At 40.1% G+C, this 26,316-nt stretch overlaps 1 protein-coding gene across 3 annotated transcripts in view; it reads left to right on the forward strand.

The window, feature by feature from the left end:
- The window catches only part of ATP9B (ATPase phospholipid transporting 9B (putative)), a 378,894-nt gene that overhangs the window by 166,083 nt on the left and 186,495 nt on the right, over window positions 1-26,316 (forward strand). For all 3 annotated transcript variants that reach the window (XM_063451645.1, XM_063451646.1, XM_063451647.1), the window contains one exon: window positions 13,960-14,040. In XM_063451645.1, the coding sequence (XP_063307715.1) occupies window positions 13,960-14,040 (81 nt within the window). The remainder of the gene's footprint in view (window positions 1-13,959; window positions 14,041-26,316) is intronic.

Here is a 26,316-nt window from a genome sequence, read left to right on the forward strand (position 1 = left end):
CTTTAAAACTTACCTTTTTCCAGCGGTGGGCGGAGAGCTCTCCTCCTCCGATCCTCCTCTTCTCCTCCCCGTCGGCTGAATGCGCACGCGCGGCAAGAGCTGCGCGCGCATTCAGCCGGTCACATAGGAAAGCATTCATAATGCTTTCCTATGGACGCTTGCGTGCTCTCACTGTGATTTTCACAGTGAGAATCACGCAAGCGCCTCTAGCGGCTGTCAGTGAGACAGCCACTAGAGGAAATAGGGGAAGGCTTAACCCATTCACAAACATAGCAGTTTCTCTGAAACTGCTATGTTTATGAAAAATTGGGTTAACCCTAGAAGGACCTGGCACCCAGACCACTTCATAAAGCTGAAGTGGTCTGGGTGCCTAGAGTGGTCCTTTAACAGCCGCGACAGATGAGCATTATAACTTAAATTTGGGTGCATGTTTAGAATAGTTAATTTGTCAAATATTTTGTAGATTATTATGTTGACAGAATCACCATAATGATAAAATGAACTGCATTTTTAAAAATGAAATAAAACATGGTATTTGTCCACTAGTAATAACATAGTCCAATAATATCTAGCTTTAGCTATATTATATTTTTGCAAGCATGAAGCATAAACGTATCATGGCTAGAATATTTACAGGTAGTTAAACATCCATTTTTATGGTTATTTATGTTATGCCTGTGAGATCTTGGGCTTTATCCAAGCAGTGATCATTTGATTTTGTGCCCGTGCATGAAGCAAATGTCCAACTCTTGTTTTAGTATCAATTGATTACAATAAGCTATCATTGCAAAACAATAAAGCTCCAAATCAATACTTTCAATGCAAGTTCATAGCAAGGTGGCAGTGCTCTTAAGAAACACTCCAATCAAAAGAAAATACAAATATATGGAATTATATATGAAACCAGGTGTTTCATTGTATATATGGAATTAGATGTGCTCATTTGTCCGTTTATATTACTGGGATCTCCTTAAAAAACAAAAAAAACCTTTAGCACAGCAATTAAACTTGCTGGTATTCCAGTGCCGGGACAGACTACAGTGCCGGGACAGATCAATTAAATACTTTATAGAGAAGAAAACATACAGCAAATGCATGACAATTGCCAGGATCTGCCAACTCAGTGCTTCTGTGAGAAGTAATGAAAGCAATTTTTAGAAAATGCACTGGATTCACACTCAGTGTCCCATGTCAGTGTTTTTGCAAGCTGAAGGGGCATCATTTATGCCCCAGTATAATTTCGTAAAGGTGAAGTGATTTTTGTGCTTAAAGTGTCCCTTTAAGGGCAATATTTAGGACAGGTGTTCGAACAGCTGTAGTTCTACAGCTAGGAGTACCCTTTGGCCACCCCGACTTTAGATAGTACCTTTTTTCATGATTTGCTGTATTCCACAGATTGAAATATTTTACTTTAATCCTTTGGCACAAAGGTGTTTTCCTTCTTTGCAGCACCTGCTGTGAAATAGCACAGGAAACATGTTTTTAAAATAAACACCTGATATCGTATTGCACATATCGCTTCATCATTCTTTGGGTTGGTTGAGTGCTTTACCATGTCACCTAATCAGCTATTTGATATTCTTATATATATTTTAATAGGTTTGGTGTATGAGTCATATATATTAGTTATTTATTATCCTGCTACTTTTATTGTATTCAACATTTTCACATGCATTTTAGCCTGGTTGCAAATAGGCACATATTATGGGTTGTTTTTTTTTATAACTATATCAAGTATTTTCTAAATATATTGTTTACCTGTTAGTATTACAGTAGAATACAATAGTGAATAATTATAAATTCATAAAACAATTTATTTTTCTTCAACTATGTGAAAGAGCCCCCTAAATGAGAGGGGGAAAAAATCCTATTATACATAATTCTGATCCATACCACATACCATACACAAGCTGATGCAGTATGCTGACAGTGAGAAATGAAAACAAAACACTTTAATCCAGAATGAGAACATAGTAAATGCATTTTTGTTTATTTCGGTAGTTTCTCTTGTCTTCCAATAATTCTTGAATGCCACCTGCTGGCCTGTAGTCACAATAGCTACACGAGCTACACTTTAAAAGCATTTTACAAAGCAGGGTTATTAAAATACCGTAATAATCCTGCTGCATGTCGATGACTGCAGCTCCTGTATAACTTTGCCAAACAAATACACAGTGTCTGGCAAAGGTTAATGGGAGTTAACTCTAGCATGAGGTTTTATGACTTTTACTGAAAGCGGGGAAGACGTTTGTATTTTAATACAAATATGTTAAGAACTATTTTTTAAATACATATTTTGAACTTAAAAAGTCCCAGATGAGATTAACTGGTGTTGTCTTCTTTTGTTTGATTTAATTTTTACGTGTTCTTTTGCACAGTTGTTATTTTAGATTGTTCAAAATGAGGGATTGTTATAATAAGCCTGAGGGCAGTAAAACCTATTTGAAATAACAATTTGTATGTGTGCATGAAATGTACTAAGTTACTGCACTTCTATTTGTTAACCTAATTTATTTTGTCATCAGTAATCAATAATATATTCTCACATTATATATTTTTATAAAATATATTAAATATGAAACGCACTAAAACCAAACAAAACTGCCTTATAAAATAATATATGATTAGTGAACGTTTGTAGACTTTAATTTATTGATTTTCTTTTTTTAATCATTTTTTTATGCATCAATGCATGTAGAAAAACATAGTTCTTAAACTTCCCATTGGAACAGCATGTTTGTTTGGATAATAAATTGTGTGTGGTGGTGGGGAAGTTATGGATCGCAAATCATGAGATTAAAATGCATTTAAGTTTTAGTTTGGTATAAGCCAGTAGAGCAAGTGTAATGCAATGTTGCAGATAGCAGATGCTAAACATACTTGGATGCTATCATTTGTAAGGAGAAAGCCCTTTAGGCAATGATGTCTAAATTTGGCACTAAACACATTTGTTTACAACATTTATGTAATGCTCAGCCAGTAGGACTGGCTGAGCATCGTAGGAAATGTACATCTGCAGTTTCAAGGTTAGCCATTGCGACTTCTTTTTTTATGTAATATTTTATTTCAGGCTGGTTTATATTGATAATGACCGTAATCTTCTATAGTCAAATGTATTAAAAAAAAAATGCCAATATCCTGGGATATGTACATACCCTGCTAGGATTATGCCAGAACATTGTGACTGTAATTTGAGTATTGAAGGGGGGGGGTTAATTATTTAGGCTTACAACAGACCACATATACTGGCAATAGTTGTCAGTCATTTTGATTTCAGGATCTCCGTGATGTAATGGACTGTAAGTATCTAGCCCTGTCATTAGCCATCAGTCACATTGTACAGACAGTTCTGTAATTCTATCCTGAAACACCTAGAATAAATAAACCTGTTTGCAAGCTTTTCTTAAGGAACAGGTGACACCAACAAAGATGATCAGAGCAGATTTTGTTGTCTTCCCAAACCACTTAAAATGATCAGACAATTAAATTTTCAACACATCCTTTAATAATCGCTGCCTCTGAAGGCCTGTAACACACAGGTTAGGTTTCCTGTGGTTTCATAGTCATAAGCAGGGCAGTATTTTACTGTCAGCATTCATGTTCCACAACATTCATTTCCATCTTATGTGATCAAGTAAATTTATTAACAGCAGTGAGGTCAGTGTAATTTTCAATAAATGGTGACTTGCTGATTTATATCAAAAGATCCATACAGCAGTAAACAATACCATTTACATTTAATTAGTTTTATTGAACCAAAGGCCATTTTATCTGTAATGAACCACATGTTATGATTAAGAATGTATTTTAATGATCTTTAAGTTGAGTGGACAAATGTTGCCCTTGACCTAATAGAGGAGGTTTCACTGTGTTATTGATAACCTCCCAGTCATTTCTGTATTATTATAGTGACTAGCAAAGAAAAACATGCTCATTATCATGTCATCTCCTGCTCGTTCTGTGACTGATGTAAATGGATGATATGCTCTTCTCAGAGACTACAGAAGTCCTGCCTTTTGTCACTCAGAGAGCCACTTCAGCAATGAGCCAAGCCTGAAAGCTTGGCAAACTAATGATACCACATTGGTCTGTTGGACCACTTCTTCCCCTTCCCTAAACTTAAAACAGGGTTGCCAAAAAGTTGTGCACTCCCACCAGCTGTCTAAAACCATGACTTTAAAATAAAATGCTTTGCTGTGTAGAAAATAGCCTAGCATTTTTTACATGTTCGTCATCCTTACTGTACAACTTTACGTTCAATTCTTTGTACACTATAGAATAATGTAACGTTCTAAGTCAATAAGACCTAATAAGGCACCATCAAGTATAATTCACTTTGGTTTGAAATACCCTAAGAAACAGGGATCAACATCCTTTGGGGAAGTAATATTCTTTTACACCACTCTTATGCTGTCAACTAAGACAAGATATTTACTCTGTTTTGAAGAATATTACTTAAAGGGATGCTGTAGGCACCCAGACCACTTTAACTCATCGGTGGTCTGGGTGCAGTGCCTGGTCAGTTTAACCCTGCAATTGTAATTATTGCAGTTATTGATAAACTGCAATAATTACCTTGCAGGATTAACTCCACCTCTAGTGGCTGTCTACCAGACACTTCCTGGTGCCTCTGACAATGGCACTTGGCATTCTAACACTCTGCATGAGAATATCCATCATTAATTAAAACACCATAGGAAGACATTGATTCAATACTTTCCCATGGAGAAGTTCTTATGTGCTCACCACATTTGTGCATCCGTGCACCACCCCTGCTGGCTGACGTCTAAGGAGGAGCGGAGGCAGAGCCTGATTCAGCGCCGAGGTACATTGTGCTGACATCATGTAAGTGACTAAAGTTTTTAATCCTTTCAGCACTGCAGGGAAGGGAGGCAGTCAGTACTATAGTGCTAGGAATTCAACTTTGTATTCCTAGCACTATCGTTTTCCTTCAATAGAGGGTTATATTCATGTTGTTGTTTAAGCAACAAAAAAAAAAGTAACAGTTTTCACCTAAGTAAAATCTATGTAACCATACACCTTTTAGCCAGTGCTGTATTTAGCCCAAGGCAAACTAGGCATTTGCCTAGGGCGGCACTAACCATGGGGCGGCAAAAAATGCCGCCCTCAAATGCCTGCTTGGGCGTCCGTGGTGTTTCATCCTCGTGGACCGCCCGGCATGCGGCTGTGTTAGTATCAAAGGCGGCAAGGGAGCTGTAATCTCCCTGCTCTGCTCCCTCACGCATTGTTTGCTGATGCTGCGGAACCCGGAATATGACGTCATTCCTGCTCCCAGCATCGGCAGACGGCCCGCTAGGCGCGAGGGAGCAGAGCAAGGAGATCATAGGTCCATCGCCGCCTTTGATTCTAACACAGCCGCACACACAGCTCTCACAGCAGGCCCACTGGACCCCCAACGACAGTTAGGAAGGCAAACATTTTTACGATATTATAATATTAATAATTAGTGTGTGTGTGTGTGTGTGTATGTTAGTATATGAGTGTGAGTGTGTGTGTGTATGTGAGTGTATGACTGTGTGTGTGTGTGTCTGTCAAATCAGTGAGAGTCTGTTTGTCATTGAGTCTGTGTGTGACTGTCAGTGTGTGTCTGTCCATGTGCGTATGTATGTCTGTTGATGAATGAGTGTGTGTCAGATCAGTGAGTCTGTGTCTGTCAGTGACGTTTGTGTGATTAGATTAGGGGGGTGCGCAGGTTTAGTCATGCCTAGGGCAACACAAAACCAAAATACACCACTGCTCTTTGCTATATAATTCTTCCTCTTTGTCTTAAAACGGTTATTTTTAAAACGTTATTTGCTATTCGCTCTAGTAATTAACACCGTTGCTTTTAAAAACATATCAAATTTTGAGGAGCTACGTAATGAGTTATAAATACAAGTGATGTCCTTGTAAATTTACTGCACAGAATAGTTTTCTTCTGGATTCATCAAAGTTTTATATATTAAACAGAAATAAGGGCATTAATTCTGCTGTTTTCAAGTTCATCTCCTATTGAAGGGACAATCCATCACCAACAGAACATTGATATTACCCAAACCTGTTTTATTATTATTAAAGAGACACTCCCGCACCAATACAACTTTCATACATTTAATCAATTTTGGCCTCATTAAGACTGTATTGTTTTGCATGGTCAGACCTTTATAGTTTTTGCATAAAAAAAAGTTTTGCAGAATGCCCCACAGTAAGACTGCCTCTTTATCCACACCCACTCACTATAGAAAAAGATTTCCTTATCAAATGTATGCACACAGCTTGTGCCAGAATGAACGTTATAATACCCTTTTTCCTTCCCTTTGTTCGGCTGTCCATACCACCCGTTGGTTTACTGAACCCCCATCTGTGTAGTCCCTGGGTTGGCATCATTTACAAACCGACCACCCCTGGCTGTTAACCTCAAATTGCTTGTTAAATAATAATTTCCCCTGTGTGGCCGCCATTCATATTACCGAGCGCACATGTGCAAACAAACGGCGTCTCTCGAACGTGGGCAGCGTTACATGGCCGCGGACGACCTGGAACTAATTTCGGCTACTCTACTCCACGAACACCCGGTGAACTAATGTGAACTGTTTACTTGTCCCCACTCAGGTCCACCAGGGTAAAACCCCTGGAATATAAATTAAGAAACCCCTTGCATGGGGAGTTGCATAAAAGCCAGCAGTGGCTGACTAAAAATCAGTTGACTGCCAGAACTGTGTGTCGTCCAGTTACTGGGGGGATTTTGTCTTGTATATTGGATTGCTTCCTCAGCTGAAAAGATTAAACAGCAGAGATATTTATGCTGAATTTTGGAACTCCGCTACACAGCTTATCCACTGACAGCACCGAGTGATCTGAATAACAGAACTATCTTCAATAGAAGGAGAGGACACCCAGGATGGTATATATTAAGGATACCACATGTTTGTAGTTTATCTGACTGTCTGCAGCCAGGTTGTGAATTAAAGGCTGCTCACTAGTGATGTCCCGAACTATTCGCTGGCGAACATAGCATGTTCGCGTTCGCCGCCGCTGGCGAACACATGCGATGTTCGGTCCGCCCCCTATTCGTCATCATTGAGTAAACTTTGACCCTGTACCTCACAGTCAGCATACACATTACAGCCAATCAGCAGCAGACCCTCCCTAGCAGACCCTCCCACCTACTGGACAGCATCCATTTTAGATTCATTCGGAAGCTGCAATCATTTAATTTTTATTTTTTTATTATAATTTTTTTATTCTAAATGCAAAACATTGGTATATAGGGGAATATTCACTAAATGCCAAACATTGGTATATTCCCCTATATAACAATGTTTGGCATTTAGTGAATATTCCCCTATATAACAATGTTTTGCATTTAGTGAATATTCCCCTGTATAACAATGTTTGGCATTTAGTGAATATTCCCCTATATAACAATGTTTTGCATTTAGTGAATATTCCCCTATATAACAATGTTTTGCATTTAGTGAATATTCCCCTATATAACAATGTTTGGCATTTAGTGAATATTCCCCTATATAACAATGTTTTGCATTTAGTGAATATTCCCCTGTATAACAATGTTTGCCATTTAGTGAATATAGGGGAATATTCACTAAATGCCAGACATTGTTATACAGGGGAATATTCTCTAAATACCAAACATTGTTATATAGGGGAATATTCACTAAATACCAAACATTGTTATATAGGGGAATATTCACTAAATGCAAAACATTGTTATACAGGGGAATATTCACTAAATATCAAACATTGTTATATAGGGGAATATATCCCCCACCCCACCCTGAGCGGTTGGTGGGGGCCCTAAACAAAGCAATAAGGGGGGATCTACTGTCCTCCCCCGGCCCCCACCCCTGCGCGGTGGGTGGGGGCCATGAATCACAATGGGGGGACGACCTACTGTCCTCCCCCCGCCCCCACCCCTGCGCGGTGGGTGGGGGCCATACAAATAATGAGGGGGGGACCTACTGTCCTCCCCCCTGGCCCCCACCCCTGAGCGGTGGTGGGGGCCCTAAAAAAACAATAAGGAGGGGGGACCTACTGTCCCTCCCCCCGGCCCCCACCCCCACCCTATATTCCCCTATATAACAATGTTTGGCATTTATTGAATATTCCCCTATATTCACTAAATGCAAAACATTGTTATATAGGGGAATATTCACTAAATGCAAAACATTGTTATACAGGGGAATATTCACTAAATACCAAACATTGTTATATAGGGGAATATATCCCCCACCCCACCCTGAGCGGTTGGTGGGGGCCCTAAACAAAGCAATAAGGGGGATCTACTGTCCTCCCCCCGGCCCCCACCCCTGCGCGGTGGGTGTGGGGCATGAATCACAATGGGGGGGGACCTACTGTCCTCCCCCCGCCCCCACCCCTGCGCGGTGGGTGGGGGCCATACATTAATGAGGGGGGACCTACTGTCCTTCCCCCCGGCCCCCACCCCTGAGAGGTGGGTGGGGGCCCTAAAAAAACAATAAGGAGGGGTCCTACTGTACCCCCCCCGGCCCCCACCCCTGAGCGGTTGGTGGGGGCCCTAAATACTAATAAGGGGGGACCTAATGTCCTCCCCCCTGGCCCCCACCCCTGAGCGGCAGGTGGGGGCCCTAAATACAAATGTGGGGGGGCTGTGTAAAATGACGACAGAGCACTCTGGTGGGCTTGAAATCCATCCAATCACAGTGCTCTGTGTCATTTTACACAGCGTGGGAAAATTCCAAAGAACTTTCCCACGCTGTGTAAAATGACACAGAGCACTGTGATTGGATGGATTTCAAGCCATCCAATCACAGTGTTCTGTGTCATTTTACACAGCGTGGGAAAGTTCTTTGGAATTTTCCCACGCTGTGTAAAATGACAGAGCACTCTGATTGGCTTAAACCAGCCAATCAGAGTGTTCTTAGCCTAATTGCAGGGCGTGGCAAGGCTTTATAAGCCTTCCCCCGCCCTGCAGAGCTCAGTCTGCGCGGAGCCCTCCATTGGTGAAGATGGATTATTATTATTATTTTTTTTTAATTGTGTAGGTTACTATGGTTTTCTATTTGGCCTTTTTTGGGGCTGAAAAAAGAAGATTTTAGAAGAAAGAAAACATCGAATGGTAAGTTGTTTTTTTCTAATTTTTTTTTTTACAGGTTCTTAGTTAAAGGTCCCCCCTCTTTATTTTTAGGGTGAGGGGGGTAGGTAGGGTGACTAGGGTCCCCCCCTTATTGTTTTTTTTAGGGCCCCCACCCACTGCTCAGGGGTGGGGGCCGGGGGGGACAGTAGGTCCCCCCCCCTTATTGTTTTTTTTAGGGCCCCCACCCGCCGGAGAGGGGGAGGACAGTAAATCCCCCCTCATTATCTTTATGGCCCCCACCCGCCGCACAGGGGAGGGGGCCTGGGGGGGAGGACAGTAGGTCCCCCCCTCATTATCTTTATGGCTGCCGCCCAGGGTTGGGGGCCGGGGGGGAAGGAGAGTAGGTCTTTCCCCCCCCCCCCCCTCAATCACTATTGTGGCCAGAAAGAGTCCCTTAGGGTTTTAAAATTCGCCTGCCTATTGAAGTCTATGGCGGTTCGCCCGGATCGCGAACATTTGCGGAAATTCGCGTTCGCGGTTCGCAAACCGAAAATTTTATGTTCGCAACATCACTACTGCTCACTCATTGCTGTTGGGACTGAGACTATATACATGTGGTCCTCATTTAGCGACCCCCTTGTTTTACGACCAGACGTAAGTGCGAGCCGTCATGGGGATTCCCTGCTCTCGTGCGCATGTCTATGTTCGGGGAAACTTCCCCGAACATAGACGAATGCACAAGAGCAGGGAATCCCTCTAATCTATGTTCGGGGAAATTTCCCCGAACATGGACGAACACACCAGAGCAGGGAATCCCTTAACTCCTCACTTACCGACCAATTCGTTCTACGACCTTGTCGTAGGCACGTAACCCGGTCGGTAAGTGAGGAGTGTCTGTACACATACATTTGATAAGAACGTTTTCTGGCTTGAGTGGGTATGGCTAAGGAGGCATGTTTATGGTGCAGCATTCTGCATACATTTTTTTTTTTTTTTGAGCTTGCTAAAATATAGCAGATTAATGAGGCCAAAAGCTATCAAATTCACTATTGTGTTTGTGCCAGGAGTGGTCTTTTAATCATAGTATAACATGATGAGTTAACATTGAAACATAGTATCATTGTAAAAGCATCACAAAATCATTTATATTTTTATTTTTGAATCATATTTTGATACCATAGTGGATGACTTTAATGATTCTGCTTCCTAGAAAGGGCAGTAGGGCAGTAGAATTAATATTGCTGTACTATTTAGTGCCTATATTTAATGACTATTCATGAGATTTATTCACTAAACTGTAATCTGATTAGGCTGATGAATAGGCTGCTTTGGAAGGATTCCCACATTAGCTCATTTTGCAAAGCTGGTAGCTCAAAACAATTCACTGTTTAGTTAATACTCATTTAAAACAGCTTTATCATCTTCTGGCGTCTTAAAATATTTTGCCAAGACCACTAATGGTAACTTTGCTGCTTGAAATTGCCACAGGATCTTAGGAAATGCGAGTTTTACTTACCATAAACGGTACTTTGCACCAGCAGAATACTCACTCTTCAGCTCCTGGTGCTACATCTGCCAGGAGCCCGCCTCGGTGCTGTACTCTTGCACATATATAAGAGTGCAACAGTGATGTCTGGAAAATCCCTTGAGACCATGGGTGCCTCCATTGGTAAGGCCTTTTTACCCACAGTGGTCACTAGTGAGGACTGAGGGTTTAGCAAACGGTAGCTCTGCCTTTTTGTCAAATGTAGGAAAAGTACATAAGATAAAGTAGTCCTTACTTTGTCTTTGTATATATTTTGACTGTGTTGGATAGTCAGTGAAATTCCAACACAATCAATGCAAGTGTTTCATAAAGATTTTATCTTTATGAAACACTCGTTTTGCTGGGGAAAGGGAGGGATTGACTAAGCCACTTTATCTCAAATCATAGCTGCAAATCTAAAATATTGTGCTGAAATCATTCTCCCATGCATTGTGTCCTGGCTACTTTTAGATCAGTTAACTTAGCATTGCAATCTCATACAAGGACTATTTAGGGAAAGTGCTTGATACAAAATGCCTGGAGTTCGGACAACTGTTTATATTGTATGTGTGTGGTATTGGTTTCTGTACTATCCCTTTTCTAAGAGACTCTTATTTTTCTGTCCACAATAAAGCACATAATAGCCCGGATTATCTAAATTGTAGGTGATAACAGATGGGGTAGAAGTGAATGATGAAGATATAGGACACCCACATGTGTATTAGTTTCATATGAATTATTTCTCGAGGAGTTGATGAAAACTAAATAGGAAGGACAAGAATGTGATGAATGGACAGCGTGTGAAAGATTACAACAAATGGCAAACAGTTTAAGATGTGAGCAGATACAGTAGGAACCCAGCATGCCCTATACCATTCATCATAATGCATTATGTATCAGTTAGAAATGTGTAGATTTGTCATGTGTGCAGTCGAAGCTGTTAATTAACTTGATTGTAATGTAGCATGACAGCTTCATACCATAAAATGATAAGTAGCCTGTGCCAAATAAGCATGGTTTGCTTGCATCAACTGAAATGCAATATACTAACTTACAGTTAGAAATGTCGGCTTAATTGTACTCTTGTAATGCAATAACGGCTTGGCTTGTAAATCCCATAGCAGTGTAGCAACACTAAATGCTTAACTTCCCCCTTTCCAATTAAATAAATTAATAAATAACATGTTTTATTTGCATTGTGGTGCAGTTATAACGAATTATTTTCAAGTTGTAGGTTTTGCAGGTCACTCTTTAATAAAGCAATAAAGTGCATATATAATATTTAAGTAGCTGATAACATAACAAAAATGTTGAGCATCTTTATTGCAAAGTTATAATATCGCTGCTTTAAAAATACACATATAGATAGAGAATTAAAGTAGCAACACAAACTACAATGAAATAACATTTATTAGCATATACTAGGGAAGGATTGGTTAGCAGGTTACCCTCTGGTCACCAGCACCACAGGTACACCACAGCAAACAACTATCAATAAGAAATTAGAGGAATTACTGCTGGCAATGTCATTGGAACCTTTGGCTACCAGGGTTATTAGAGGAAAATGCTTTGACACTGATATGTATGATGGGAATAAACAGAAGACAGAAGATTACAAAGGCTGGAAAGAGGTAGAGGAATTTGTGGAGCCAGATAGGACTGAATGCAGAAGGCAGAAATATTGGAGGAAATAACACAATCAGCGTATTTAAACAAAATCCATACTAAAGATTAAAGATGGTGGGCAGTTATGTGCTGAATCACAAATGGATTCCTAATAAAATGTTCCAGCTGTGTTCTCTGGTCCTATTACCTAAGATCTACTGCTTTAGTTCTTTTTCCACCATTCTTTGTTCATAGATATTTGAGTACATGACTGTTTGCGTGTATGTTTTATACTTCTTTATTTCACTGGCACTTGTGGCATGTCCACGTTAGTAACTTACCAATACAAGCCAAGTAAATGAGAGCAGAGAGATATTTCCTATCTGTCTTAAGTCAGCTGATTGTGATATTTTTGAAGATGTGTCACCACCAAAAGATGAAGGGGTTTTAGCACTTAAACGAACAGAATAGATAGATGGTGGTGATGAGACATCAGGAGTGCACGCCTGATGATCCTGGGCAATGGCTGCCGGATAAAATGCGCAACAGGTACAGACTGACGTGGCTCCTGGACCAGACGACTTTTAGACTTCACAAAATCTTCTTTTATATAACTTAAAATCTTTCCAGCCTCTGGTCCACCAAGGACTAGCTTAATTTTAACTACCTTTGGTTATCTCCTATATATATGTTTTTTATTTGTTTTACCTATGAACCTCTTTTCATTTCAGCATAAGGTGATAGCTGTGTGGGGGGCATTATCCCATTTAAATCATCAGCTGCTTGATGCTGATACTTTGTGGGGGGGGCATTATCCCATTTAAATAATCAGGTACTTGATCTTGCTACTTTGGGCTCACAACATGAAGGGAACAAGTGCCGGCTGTCAAATATGTAGTGTAGGGACGAATAGTTTGGGAAATCATAACAGGGACCAACCGGCACTTGCACCCTTCCTGCTGCCTAGAATTTATGAAATGATATGTACAGATATCCATGGGATTGCCATAACCCACAACTGTAGAATTTATTATCTTTTCATCATATATTATTTGATATAAATCTAACCACCAGATTACAGCCTCTATAATGAATGACTCAGCGATATATGGTGATTCATTAAGCATTTTGTTACCAGATACTGCTACTTTGGAGAGTTTTTAAACGGTTACATTTGTCTCCAATACACACAGTATCTAAATTAGGAGCACCATGTTGGTTGTTTCGTTTTCAGTCTAATGTTCTATGTTGAGTTTCATTATCAATGTTTTTTTTGTTCTGTCTCCTAGTATATTCACTTTTTTAAGAATGCACTATTGTCTTTCATATACCAGTATTACGGAATGATAAACCATTTTTACATTTTATCAATGAAAGTTACATTTTAGTACTCTATTGATGTCTCACCACCACCCTCTATCTATCCTTTTCCAAGTAAATTACATTGTGAAATAATTAGGCCATGGAATTTATATTACTCTAATGTGCTCCTTAGCAATATATATTTGCATGGAGGGCATGTATAATAAATATTGATAATATACCAGTTGATAAAATGTTTGCAAAATCTGTTTGCCTCATTTTGTACATTAAGAAAAAAAATCAAGAGTTTGTTTCATGAACAAAGAAAAAAAAAATCAATGGTATCATATTTAGAAATGAACAAGCTGTTTTTGGTCATACCATCTATGACATACTCTTATTTAGTGATAAAGCTGCATTGTTTATTAATTGCAGCTATTCTCTATTGCAGGATCTATTTTCAATCAATGCTTATGTTTATGCTCAGAAGCCACAACTGGATATTCACAGTTTTGAAGGTAACTTTACACGGGTAAGTAAATGCTCTCTCTAATTTTTCATATCCACACAATATGCCCTTGAGACTGTATTGCTTTGACTGCTAAACAGTAGGAAGTGTGGGCATAGTTCACCACATGCTGCACCCGAATCTGACACTGCTGTTGGAAACTTCACTCACAAAGGATTAGCTTGTCACCTGGCATCATAATCATAATAAAGAGCCATTACAATATTGTGTTTATAACATAGAAACAAAAATCTTGGGCATGTTCATTGAAGAACAGCTATTTCCATGGGAAAGCTAACAATATTCAAAGTATTATTTCATTCCTGAAGTACCAGTATATTCTTCACTGTATTGCAGTGGACAATAATCACAGAGAATCATGTGCTATCCAACAGCTTGATGTAGATCCAAGTGAACAAAGCATTGCTTTGTTTCAGGTATTTCATGAGTACAGCAGTTTCCCCGGTGTTGGCAAATTACCTTGCCAGGATCGCTATGTAGAATACAGTAGGTCCTTGCACCAGCCAAGCACTGCTGACTGTCCATCTCACAATTTAGATCAGTGGGAAATCACCTTGGCTCAGGCAGGCAGGGCTCTGAGCATGCTCAACACTGTGAATTGAATTGTCCTAGCTGGGGAACAATTGTCTCTATTTTTAAATGCCAAAATTTCAATTCTACAACTCCTTTAAGTTCCTCGTGGCTGATGATTGGCACTGCAATGTGTTTTTAACTGGCAAGGTATTGAATCCTGTCTAAAAATCCAACTGTTTATGGTTATTTTTTTCCAACAAATAAGGCTACCAGGTATAGTGGGCTCCTTATGTACATATGCAAGTTAGTGCTTTGAGTGGTCTCTGTATTCTTCTATATGGGTCTTTGCATATTTCACCTGCTGTGTGTGTTCTGTCTCTATATTATGGTTGTTTTGTGTGTGCATTTCTCTTGTATCTATTATGCTCCTTTGTTTCTCCCACCTGCTCTTTCTGGTTGTCTCTTGTTCTTTAGACAACAGAGCTAGGCAACCTTTGGAACACCAGTTTTTGTGCTCTTACAACCATAATGCTCAGGGGAAATGTAGTCCACAACACCTGGAGCACCATAGGTTTGCAATCCCTGCTTTAGACTCTTGCCTCAAATAAATAAATGTTATTTAAACATTGTGTGCAGAATTCTACTAAATGGTAACCTATCTTAACCATACTTCCAAACTTTTCAAATGGATAAGCAGGGACACATTTATTTTAGAGGTGTAGGTGTGGGTGTAACTAGGGGCAGGGCTGGTATGAGAAAAGTTAGGTGACTTACTAATAACAATTTCTATAGATAAATGGAATTTATAACACAATCAATGTATCCTTTTTACACAAACTGATTTGTAAACATATCTATTGTAGTTTAAAGACACATTACTAATTATTATTGCTTTTGAGCTCTGTTAAATATTCAGACATACAGTCAATATAGAGCTCCTAGAAAAAGAGGAACATTAGCACTGAAAAGAGGCACAGGAGCTATCAACTCAAAATAGGGACTGTCCCTCCTGTATAGAGACAGGTGGGAGGCATGCACAACCGTGGCGGGGGAGGGTTGTTGCAGTGGCAAGTGATGCAGTGATGTCATCAGAATACAGCTCTACATTCATAATTAATTGCCTTGTTATATGCGGGTCCATAAGTACATTCATAATTAATTGCCTTGTTATATGCGGGTCCATAAGTCCTTAAAAAAATGCATTTCTGCATATCTGTAATTGCAGACAAACATGTTGAAGTAATAGACAACAACAAAATATTTTTGACTGATAGGTAGTTCCATTGTTGTTACAGGAAAGTAGCAATGGGAGGTTTAGTTCTTCAACTGCTATTTGCCCCCTATTAGGGTTTTATAAAGAGTAGTGTCGTTTTCCTACAGCCTATTCTTCCTACATTATTTTTTCATTTATTCTTTTTTTATTTCAAGGCATTTGGAGCCTCAGAACTTAAAGTTTCATAAAGAGCAATCACAGCAGCAGGCAAATTAGGTTGAACGGTAGTTGGTGAGAGAACAGTAGAGACTGACCCAAAATAGCTGATCAGACAGCTATTTACTTTCAAAAACAAACAGCACAAAAAAAATACACACAGACAATAAAAATAAAATAATAAATAAATAAAAATATATATATATATATATATATATATGTAATTGTTTTATTAAATGTAATTTACTTTAAATAAATAAAAAGTTGAAATTTGATGACAGTTGTCTTTTGAGCTTAATTTTCTCCTTGGTGTGTATTCCATGTACATTCTGCAGCAGAGTAATGCCCTACAGACCTGTCCTAAACATTGGGTGATGGTTTTACTTTAATTATACAAGGAATGTTCTGGCTGAAATAATTATATGTGCCTTTCTAATAGAATTCTAATTGCCTGCCAGATGTTTAGACTTCCTTGTTCTCGTACTTGACAATTTTGTCATCGTCAGCAGAAATTGCATATGATGGCACATGTGCCATATTGACGTTGTTTCTTCCTCTGTGTAAAAGCAATGCCACATTTTACTCTTAAATAAAATTATATTTTAGTAGAACTAGCAAGTTGAACATCTGTGGCTGTCAAAGAGTTAACCTTTCATGGTTAAATCTTAAGGCTAAAACCAAGAAAATTAAATTGATCTGTGGTCAAATGGGATTTGACACAAGTAAAATGGTATCATATATTGATGTTGGACCAATCCACTTATCTCTGAAAGATAATCTCAGAATTTGCTAAAAGAGCACTCTTTCCTCTTCCTCATGTTACTGGATATTCCAGCAATTTGCACAGAAAGTCAAGATTTGGTCTTAAACTGGGTCCTTTTAAAGGCCAGGTGAATCTCATCTCATCCTGCTGCACATTGAGCCTGATACAAAATGTCACAATAATTTATAAATGTGAAAAATTCAACAATGTATAAAGTGGGTATATTACATTTTCTGAAATGTACATTATGAAAACCAATAGTGCGGGGAGCAAGTAAATAAAATATATTTCAATACAACAAGAGCTTCATGTGAGCATTATAGCTACATAAATAGAGTACGTTGTTTCACTCATTGCTCATAACCAAAAATTTATACCGCGGAATGAAAACATTTTGCAGGAATGGTTTCTATCAGGTATCCATTCTAGTAGGATCTATCTGATTGTGTCTGTTTCCTATGACAAGATTGCTTCACCTTGCCTGCGTTCAGCATGAAACAATTTATATATATATATATATATATATATATATATATATATATATATATATATACACACAAAGAATCTGTAACTTCTTCACCTAAATGGCCAGTTTAAAATGATATGTGTCATTCAGTGCTGTTGTAATGAGCGTACATCCATTAGAGCACTGTGTTAGTATTTAATTCATGTTTACATCATTTGGCCCAGTTGCAGTCCGCATCCTCAGATTGGTTACAGATTGTGTGTGTGTGTGTGTGTGTGTCCCAATTCCATTTAAATGGTAGGTTAAAGCAGAACATTGGATGTTCTATGTGTTATACCGCTAATATAACTAAGCTGCGCTTTGTGGGTGAATACTTTAAATATTAAAATCTGTTTAAAAAGCAAAGTGACGTAAACCCTAGACAGCTGTTTTTGGGAGATAGACACTTCCAGAGCAGAGGAGACATCAAACCCTATGCTAAAAATTGCATGGTATGGAGAATAAGCACTGTATTCTGTTGATTGAGCAATAAGAGTGGATCTTGTTGTAGGATGCCATCCTGAGGTTTTCATACCATAGTAGATTATATATTTTATATTTACACTCTGGAACAGGTCCAAGAAATGTATTATTTTCCAAGCAGGCGCATATTCTGCTGAATAAAGAAGGTGCTGGTCTTTAGTATTGTTTTCCTACACTATAATACCCAAAACACTTTACAGTTTAGATTAGAAACATCAAGTACAGTTTGAATGTTTCAGAAACAAGACTTGCATGCAGAAGGGATCGAGTACTCAAAGATTTTTTATAAATGTATCGGGCTATGGAATTTCCTCCCTTCTGAAGGCATATGTTGTGTATTGATGTGCTTGAGAAAAGGTAGCTCACAATTACCAAGAAGAAGCAGTTGGCTACAATGTAGTCTGAGTTTTAACTAAACCCTTTAATGAGTATGGATGACAGGCTTTTCTGTCAGTCTGGGTACTGCATTTTTGTGCCATCCGCTTCTGTACTTGTCTCAGTATGTTCTTAAACCGGCTGTTTGCAGTCTTTCTCTGTCAATTAATTGTGATCGCTTTTTGCCTAATCCCAAAGTAACAAAAATAGAAGCAGCTAATTAAGATGATTATTAAAGTACGCAAAGCAGGTAAGATTATTGTAACCACTTCCGTGCCATTGTAACCATAAAGATTTTTCTTCCGAGCACTAATACAAGAAAGATACTTTATTTAATTGTATCCAGATGCATGACCTATTGTACATTTTCGCTGTTTTATTGATCACCGTGCAGCTGCAAAACCCTATGCATTTTTTAATATAGTTTGTTCCCTTCTTTCAGTGAATAGTTGTAGCTGGTGGCTTTTTTTCTTCCTGTGTTATGTGATGAGTAATCAAAGAGAATCATTAACTCATTATTAACTACCACTTACCATTTCACTGAATGCTCTGTAACCTGGCTCATTAGTACTTAGTTAAACACAGTCAGGTATTATGCTGGCAGCAACACAACTTTCATAAGCACAATTAGCCAAAATCTATGGTGAGGCTCAATGCTTTTGTAAGCAGTTACAAAGGGTTATAAATTTCAGATATGCTTCAGAATGTGGCAGATTCTGGTGATAGTTGTTAAATGACAACTCTTATCATTCTCAGCCAGAAAATATCAAGTTATACAACAGAAATGGGGTTTAGATCATGCCAGGTGTATATTCACAAAATCACCACAAATTGTATATATTATAGGGGAACTGTCATTTCCCAGAATTTTTAAAGGAACACTCCAAGCACCATAACCAATAAAGCCCTCAGTAGTGCTTATGGTGCCCTGAGTGCCCTACTGCAAAGATAAGTAGTTGGGCTCTTTTGTGAATGGTTTGCTGCTGGGTCTGCCAGGCGCCCGCTGCCACATCCCTTTCAATCGACAAATGCCTGCACTCAGCCAGTGAGCTAGTCCTGCACTGCAGGATTTTACTGAGGGGTGCTCGTGGAGCTTCCGTGTAAAGAGGAGGAGGAGGTGAGTACTGCCTGGTGGACCCCAGGTAAGTCTTAAAACCGTTCTCAGATATATTAACTACTTAACTAGGATGATGCCATTTCCCTTTAATACTTCGTATTCTTATACCCCAGATTTCACAAATTAAACTTAGAAATCCACACCTCTTTATCCTGCAAGCAGGCATCTTCATCTTAACTTTGTCAGTGATTGTTAAAAGCTCTGTCCTTTGTGCCTGGCAGTCAGCATGGAGATGTAAATAGAGCAAATTGTCTGTTTTCTTTGCTCCTCCCGCACATAACAGGATAGTGATGGCATTTGCTAAATCTAATAATATGAAGGTAAAAGAAACCGCATTACAAAAAAAAAATTAAAACAAAATTATCACAGTGCATCCATCGACCCGTAAATGTTTGGTATGGAAGTCTTCAACAATGCCTTGCATGCATCTGAACACTATGCATTTTGGAATGCCGCAATTTGAACTGTGGGAAAAATCGGGTCCAGAGCATCCATTTTGGACATAATTACTTTTTTAAATATCTGTTTGTCGTCTTCTTTATTTTTGGGGTAACCTCTAAAATAATGAGTTTTGTATGATAGATTCAATTTTAAAGGATAATAAATACAAATAAATTTTCAAATCAGCCATGGTGGATAATTTCTTTTCATCTTAACTACTTTTTTTTACATTTTGCAACTTAATTCTCAACATTCTACTCCAAATGTATATACTCTAGACATGTGCAATTAGTTTCGGTCCGAATATGAATTCGGACTAATTTTGGGCATTTCAGACATTCGGGTACTTCCGAGGTCCCGAAGTTACGAAGTGTCAAAGTGCCGAAGTTCCAAAGCACAGTATTGCCTAAGTACTAATATACTTACCCAGGGGGGGCCAGGGGGAGGACATTAGGTCCCCCCTTATTAGTATTTAGGGCCCCCACCCACTGCTCAGGGGTGGGGGCCAGGTGGGAGGACCTTAGGCCCCCCCTTTTTAGTATTTAGGGTCCCCACCCACCACTCAGGGGTGGGGGCCAGAGGGGAGGACCTTAGGTCCCCCCCTTTTTAGTATTTAGGGCCCCCACCCACCGCTCAGGGGTGGGGGCCGGGGGGGAGGACATTAGGTCCCCCCCCTTACTCCAATTTAGGGCCTCCACCTGCCGCTCAGGGGTGGGGGCCAGGGTGGCATGAAATTAGGTCCCCCTCCTTATTAGTATTTAGGGCCCCCACCCGCCGCTCAGGGGTGGGGACCAGGGGGGAGGACATTAGGTCCCCCCCTCATACCAATTTAGGGCCCCCACCCGCCGCTCAGGGGTGGGGGCTGGGGGGAGGACAATAGGTTCCCCCCATATCATTTTACTTTAGGGCCCCCACCCGCTCGGGGGGGGGGCAATAGGGCCCCCCCTTTAGTTTAAAAGCTGTGGGGGCTCGGGAGGAGGGACCCTATTTTATTTTATTTTTTTAAACAGTGGCTGCTCACTGTTTACTAGACATGCCCCTACTCGCGGTATAGCGAGTAGGGGCAAAATTTACTAATACTAAGTAATTTTTACTTAGAATTAGTAAATTTGTCTGAAAGACCAATTTAGGTATTTCAGCCTTTTGGTAGATAACGCCCTAATACCGTGGGAATTAGAGAGTTATCTACTAAGCGGCTGCAATAGAAGTCCTGAAATGCCGAAGTTCCGAAGTGTTGAAGTGCCGAATTGTGAAAATCCCGAATTTCGCAATGCCAAACCGAACCGAAAATTTTCCCCATGCGCATGCCTAATATACTCACCCACTCTATTCTATCCATTAGTATTATTATGTACTTTACTTGCTTTCTGAATGTGCACACATATAGGCTGTTTTTCCTAGAGAAAGCACGCAAGGATAGAAACAATTCTGAGCTCCATATTTCATATTATCATCATAACGTTTGTTACTAGCATATCTATATCTATTTACAATGGGCATTGTATAAAGATCTATTATATATATTGTTTTTATTTATTTGTTTTTTTTTATATAAAATGGTGACTTCATAGGTTGTGTCTTAATTCAAAATTTAGACATCCATGATTAATACACTATTTTCAATGACAAGCCTGTTGAATTGACCAAATATAAATGGTAACAGTACGTTTTGGCAGTTATGTGTACCTTCATCTTGCCAAGATGTAGCAGGGCCTGCCCCATGACATGTCCAAATAATGAATGAAGTAGAAGTATAGATCAGGGTGTTGCAGTGGATGTGATCTATTTGGATTTTGCCAAGGCATTTGATACAGTTCCACACAATAGATTAGTGTTCAAACTCAAGGAAATCGGTCTAGATGTAAATGCTTGTTCTTGGGTAAAACATTGGCTTAAAAACAGAGTACAAAGAGTTGTCGGTAATGGTAAATTTTCAAGCTGGACAGAGGTGGCAAGTGGTGTCCCTCAGGGGTCTGTTCTGGGACCCCTTTTATTTAACATGTTTATAAATGATCTTGAAGACCGCATTGAAAGTCATGTTTCAGTGTTTGCAGATGACGCAAAACTTTGTAAAATAATACAATGTGAGCAAGATATTACTTTGCTGCAGAGGGATTTAGATAGACTGGAGGACTGGGCACTCAAATGGCAGATGAAATTTAACCCCTTAAGACCGCAGCCAAATGTACAAGTTGTGATCCAAAAATAATGTAAACAAACCACAGAATTTTACTATATGTCTGTTCAACAATAATTTACCTCTTTCATACTAAGTGCACCCACACTTATTATATATAATTTTGTTCAGGGGAAACCGAGCTTTCATTTAATATCAAACATTCATATATGGAACTCCATTTTATATGAATAAAATCTAAAAAACTTGAAAAAATTATGAAATCTTGTTATTTTTCAATTTCAGCATGGCAATTTAACTGTTAATGTCAGAATACTGTTCGGTTTTCCTGCAATAAAACATACATATTTGTATTCAGAAATGTCTCACGAGTAAAACAGTACCCCCCATGTATAGGTTTTATGGGGTTTTGGAAAGTTTCAGGGTCATATATATGGCTTATCCATTTATGCTTTTTCACCTTGAAATTTGTCAGATTAGTTTGCAGTGTCCAGGCTGCCTTTGAGACCGTATGGCAGCCAAGAAATGAAAATTACCCCCATCATGGCATGCCATTTGAAAAAGTAGACATCCCAGGGTATTCAAAATGGGGTATGCCCAGTCTTTTGTAGTAGTCACTTGGGCACAAACCCTAGCCAAATTTAGTGTTTGGTTTATTTTTTTGCATTTTTCACATAAAATCTGTACTTTCACTGATAATATTATTGTTAGTATATAGTTTACTGCCCTGAAACACCCCTAGTTCTGCTCAGCGATGTCTCACGAGCGCCATGGTACCCCCATGTATAGGTTTTATGGGGTTTTGGAAAGTTTCAGGGTCATATATACGGCTTATCCATTTATGCTTTTTCACCTTGAAATTTGTCAGATTAGTTTGCAGTGTCCAGGCTGCCTTTGAGACCGTATGGCAGCCAAGAAATGAAAATTACCCCCATCATGGCATACCATTTGAAAAAGTAGACATCCCAGGGTATTCAAAATGGGGTATGCCCAGTCTTTTCTAGTAGCCACTTGGGCACAAACCCTAGCCAAATTTAGTGTTTGTTTCTTTTTTTTTGCATTTTTCACATAAAATCTGTACTTTCACTGATAATATTATTGTTAGTATATAGTTTACTGCCCTGAAACACTCCTAGTTCTGCTCAGTGATGTCTCACGAGCGCCATGGTACCCCCCATGTATAGGTTTTATGGGGTTTTGGAAAGTTTCAGGGTCATATATATGGCTTATCCATTTATGCTTTTTCACCTTGAAATTTGTCAGATTAGTTTGCAGTGTCCAGGCTGCCTTTGAGACCGTATGGCAGCCAAGAAATGAAAATTACCCCCATCATGGCATACCATTTGAAAAAGTAGACATCCCAGGGTATTCAAAATGGGGTATGCCCAGTCTTTTCTAGTAGCCACTTGGGCACAAACCCTAGCCAAATTTAGTGTTTGTGTTTTTTTTTTTGCATTTTTCACATAAAATCTGTACTTTCACTGATAATATTATTGTTAGTATATACCGTATATACTCGAGTATAAGCCGACCCGAATATAAGCCGAGGCCCCTAATTTTATCCCAAAAAACTGGGAAAACTTATTGACTCGAGTATAAGACTAGGGTGGGAAATGCAGCAGCTACTGGTAAATTTCTAAATAAAATTAGATCCTAAAAAAAATATATTAATTTAATATTTATTTATATTACATAATATGTGTATAATGAATGCAGTGTGTGCGTATGTGTGTGTGTATGAGTGCAGCGTGTGTGTATGAGTGCAGCGTGTGTGTATGAGTGCAGTGTGTGTGTGCATGAATGCAGTGTGTGTGTGCATGAATGCAGTGTGTGAATGCAGTGTGTGCAGGGCCGGTGCAAGGATATTTGCCGCCGTAGGCAAAAAATTTTTTGCCGCCCCCTCCCCCCCCATATGTCCTGACTTCCCCATCTCCTCCCTCAGTGGTCCTTACCTCCCCACCCCCGTGTTCCTTCACTCCCCCCCCCCAGTGGTCCTGACTCACCCCTCCCCTAGTGGTCCTTACCCTCCCCTCCCCTAGTGGTCCTTACTTCCCCCTCCCCTCCCATAGTGGTCCTTATCCCACCCCCTCCCTCTCATAGTGGTCCTTATCCCCCTTCTCCCTCCCATAGTGTTCCTTATCCCCCCCCATCCCTCCCATAGTGGTCCATATACCCCCCCTCCCTCCCATAATGGTCCTTATACCCCCCCTCCCTCCCATAGTGGTCCTTATCCCACCCCCTCCCATAGTGGTCCTTATACCCCCCCCTCCCTCCCATAGTGGTCCTTATACCCCCCTCCCTCCAATAGTGGTCCTTATCCCCCCCCTCCCTCCCATAGTGGTCCTTATCCCCCCCTCCCTCCCATAGTGGTCCTTATACCCCCCTCCCTCCCATAGTGGTCCTTATACCCCCCTCCCTCCCATAGTGGTCCTTATCCCCCCCCCTCCCTCCCATAGTGGTCCTTACCCCCCCACCCTCCCTCCCATAGTGGTCCTTATACCCCCCCTCCCTCCCATAGCGGTCCTTATACCCCCCATCCCTCCCATAGCGGTCCTTATACCCCCCCTCCCTCCCATAGCGGTCCTTATACCCCCCTCCCTCCCATAGTGGTCCTTAACCCACCCCCTCCCTCCCATAGTGGTCCTTATACCCCCCCCCTCCCATAGTGGTCCTTATACCCCTTTTATTTTTTTATTATTAATTTTATTTTTATTTTATTTCTTATTTTTTTTTTTTTTTTTTTTTTTCGTCCCCCCTCCCTGCTTGATACATGGCAGGGAGGGGGGCTCTCCTTCCCTGGTGGTCCAGTGGCAGTTCAGTGGGGGGGAGAGGGGGGCTGGCAGAGCTGTACTTACCTGTTCTGCAGCTCCTGTCAGCTCTCTCCTCCTCCGCGCGGTCTGTGCAGCGCCCTCTGTCAGCTCACAGTGTAAGTCTCGCGAGAGCCGCGGCTCTCGCGAGATTTACACTGGGAGCTGACCGAGGTGCTGAACGGACGGCGCGGAGGAGGAGAGAGCTGACAGGAGCTGCAGGAAAGGTAAGTACAGCTCTGCCAGCCCCCCTCTCCCCCCAGTCTGTATTATGGCAATGCAAATTGCCATAATACAGACTCTGACTCGAGTATAAGCCGAGTTGGGGTTTTTCAGCCCAAAAAATGGGCTGAAAAACTCGGCTTATACTCGAGTATATACGGTAGTTTACTGCCCTGAAACACTCCTAGTTCTGCTCAGTGATGTCTCACGAGCGCCATGGTACCCCCCATGTATAGGTTTTATGGGGTTTTGGAAAGTTTCAGGGTCATATATATGGCTTATCCATTTATGCTTTTTCACCTTGAAATTTGTCAGATTAGTTTGCAGTGTCCAGGCTGCCTTTGAGACCGTATGGCAGCCAAGAAATGAAAATTACCCCATCATGGCATACCATTTGAAAAAGTAGACATCCCAGGGTATTCAAAATGGGGTATGCCCAGTCTTTTCTAGTAGCCACTTGGGCATAAACCCTAGCCAAATTTAGTGTTTGTGTTTTTTTTTTTTGCATTTTTCACATAAAATCTGTACTTTCACTGATAATATTATTGTTAGTATATAGTTTACTGCCCTGAAACACTCCTAGTTCTGCTCAGTGAGGTCTCACGAGTGCCATGGTACCCCCCATGTATAGGTTTTATGGTGTTTTGGAAAGTTACACGGTCATATATACGGCTTATCCATTTAGGCTTTATTACATTGAAATTTGGCAAAGTGATTTTCTGGGCCTATATCGCATTTGAGAGAGCATGGCAGCCTGGGTAATAACATTTCCACTATTATGGCATACCATTTTCAAAAGTAGGCAACCCAGAGTATAAGAAATGGTGCATTGCAAGATGTTTGGTCTAACCACTTTATCAGAAATGAAGGGCCCACATAGCGGTTATAGCTTTATTTGTGCTTTTTCACGCACATGAACTCCATTTTCACAGGACATTTCATATTCTTGATATGAGTTATTGCAACAAAGCCTCACTATTTGTATTTAACATTGTCTCCTGAATGTAACAGTACCCCCATGTACTAGATTCTCTGTTTTGGGGGGGGAAGTCATGGAGACAAAAATATTAGATGTCCTTTTCAAAGTTGGCAATTTAACAAAGTGATTTTCTGGGTCTATCTCGCCTTTGAGCATGGCAGGCTGGGTAATAACATTTCCACTATTATGGCATACCATTTTCAAAAGAAGGCAACCCAGAGTATAACAAATGGCATAATTTGAGATGTTTGGTCTAGCCATTTTAACAGAAATGCTGGGCCCATGTAGCGATTTCTACTTTGATTTTTGTCTTTTTAATCAGATAAATAGCATTTTCACTGGAAATGTCATAATACAGATATTAGTTAGTGCACTAGAGACTTGGTATTTTGATTTAACACTGTCTTCTGAATATAACGGTACCCCCACGTACTATTATTTCTGATTTTACTGATAAGTCACAGGGCAAAATATATTAGATGCCCTTTCAGCTTGTTAGTTTGCCAAT

Source organism: Pelobates fuscus, chromosome 4 (genome assembly GCF_036172605.1).
Source record: "Pelobates fuscus isolate aPelFus1 chromosome 4, aPelFus1.pri, whole genome shotgun sequence".
Lineage (NCBI taxonomy): Eukaryota > Metazoa > Chordata > Amphibia > Anura > Pelobatidae > Pelobates > Pelobates fuscus.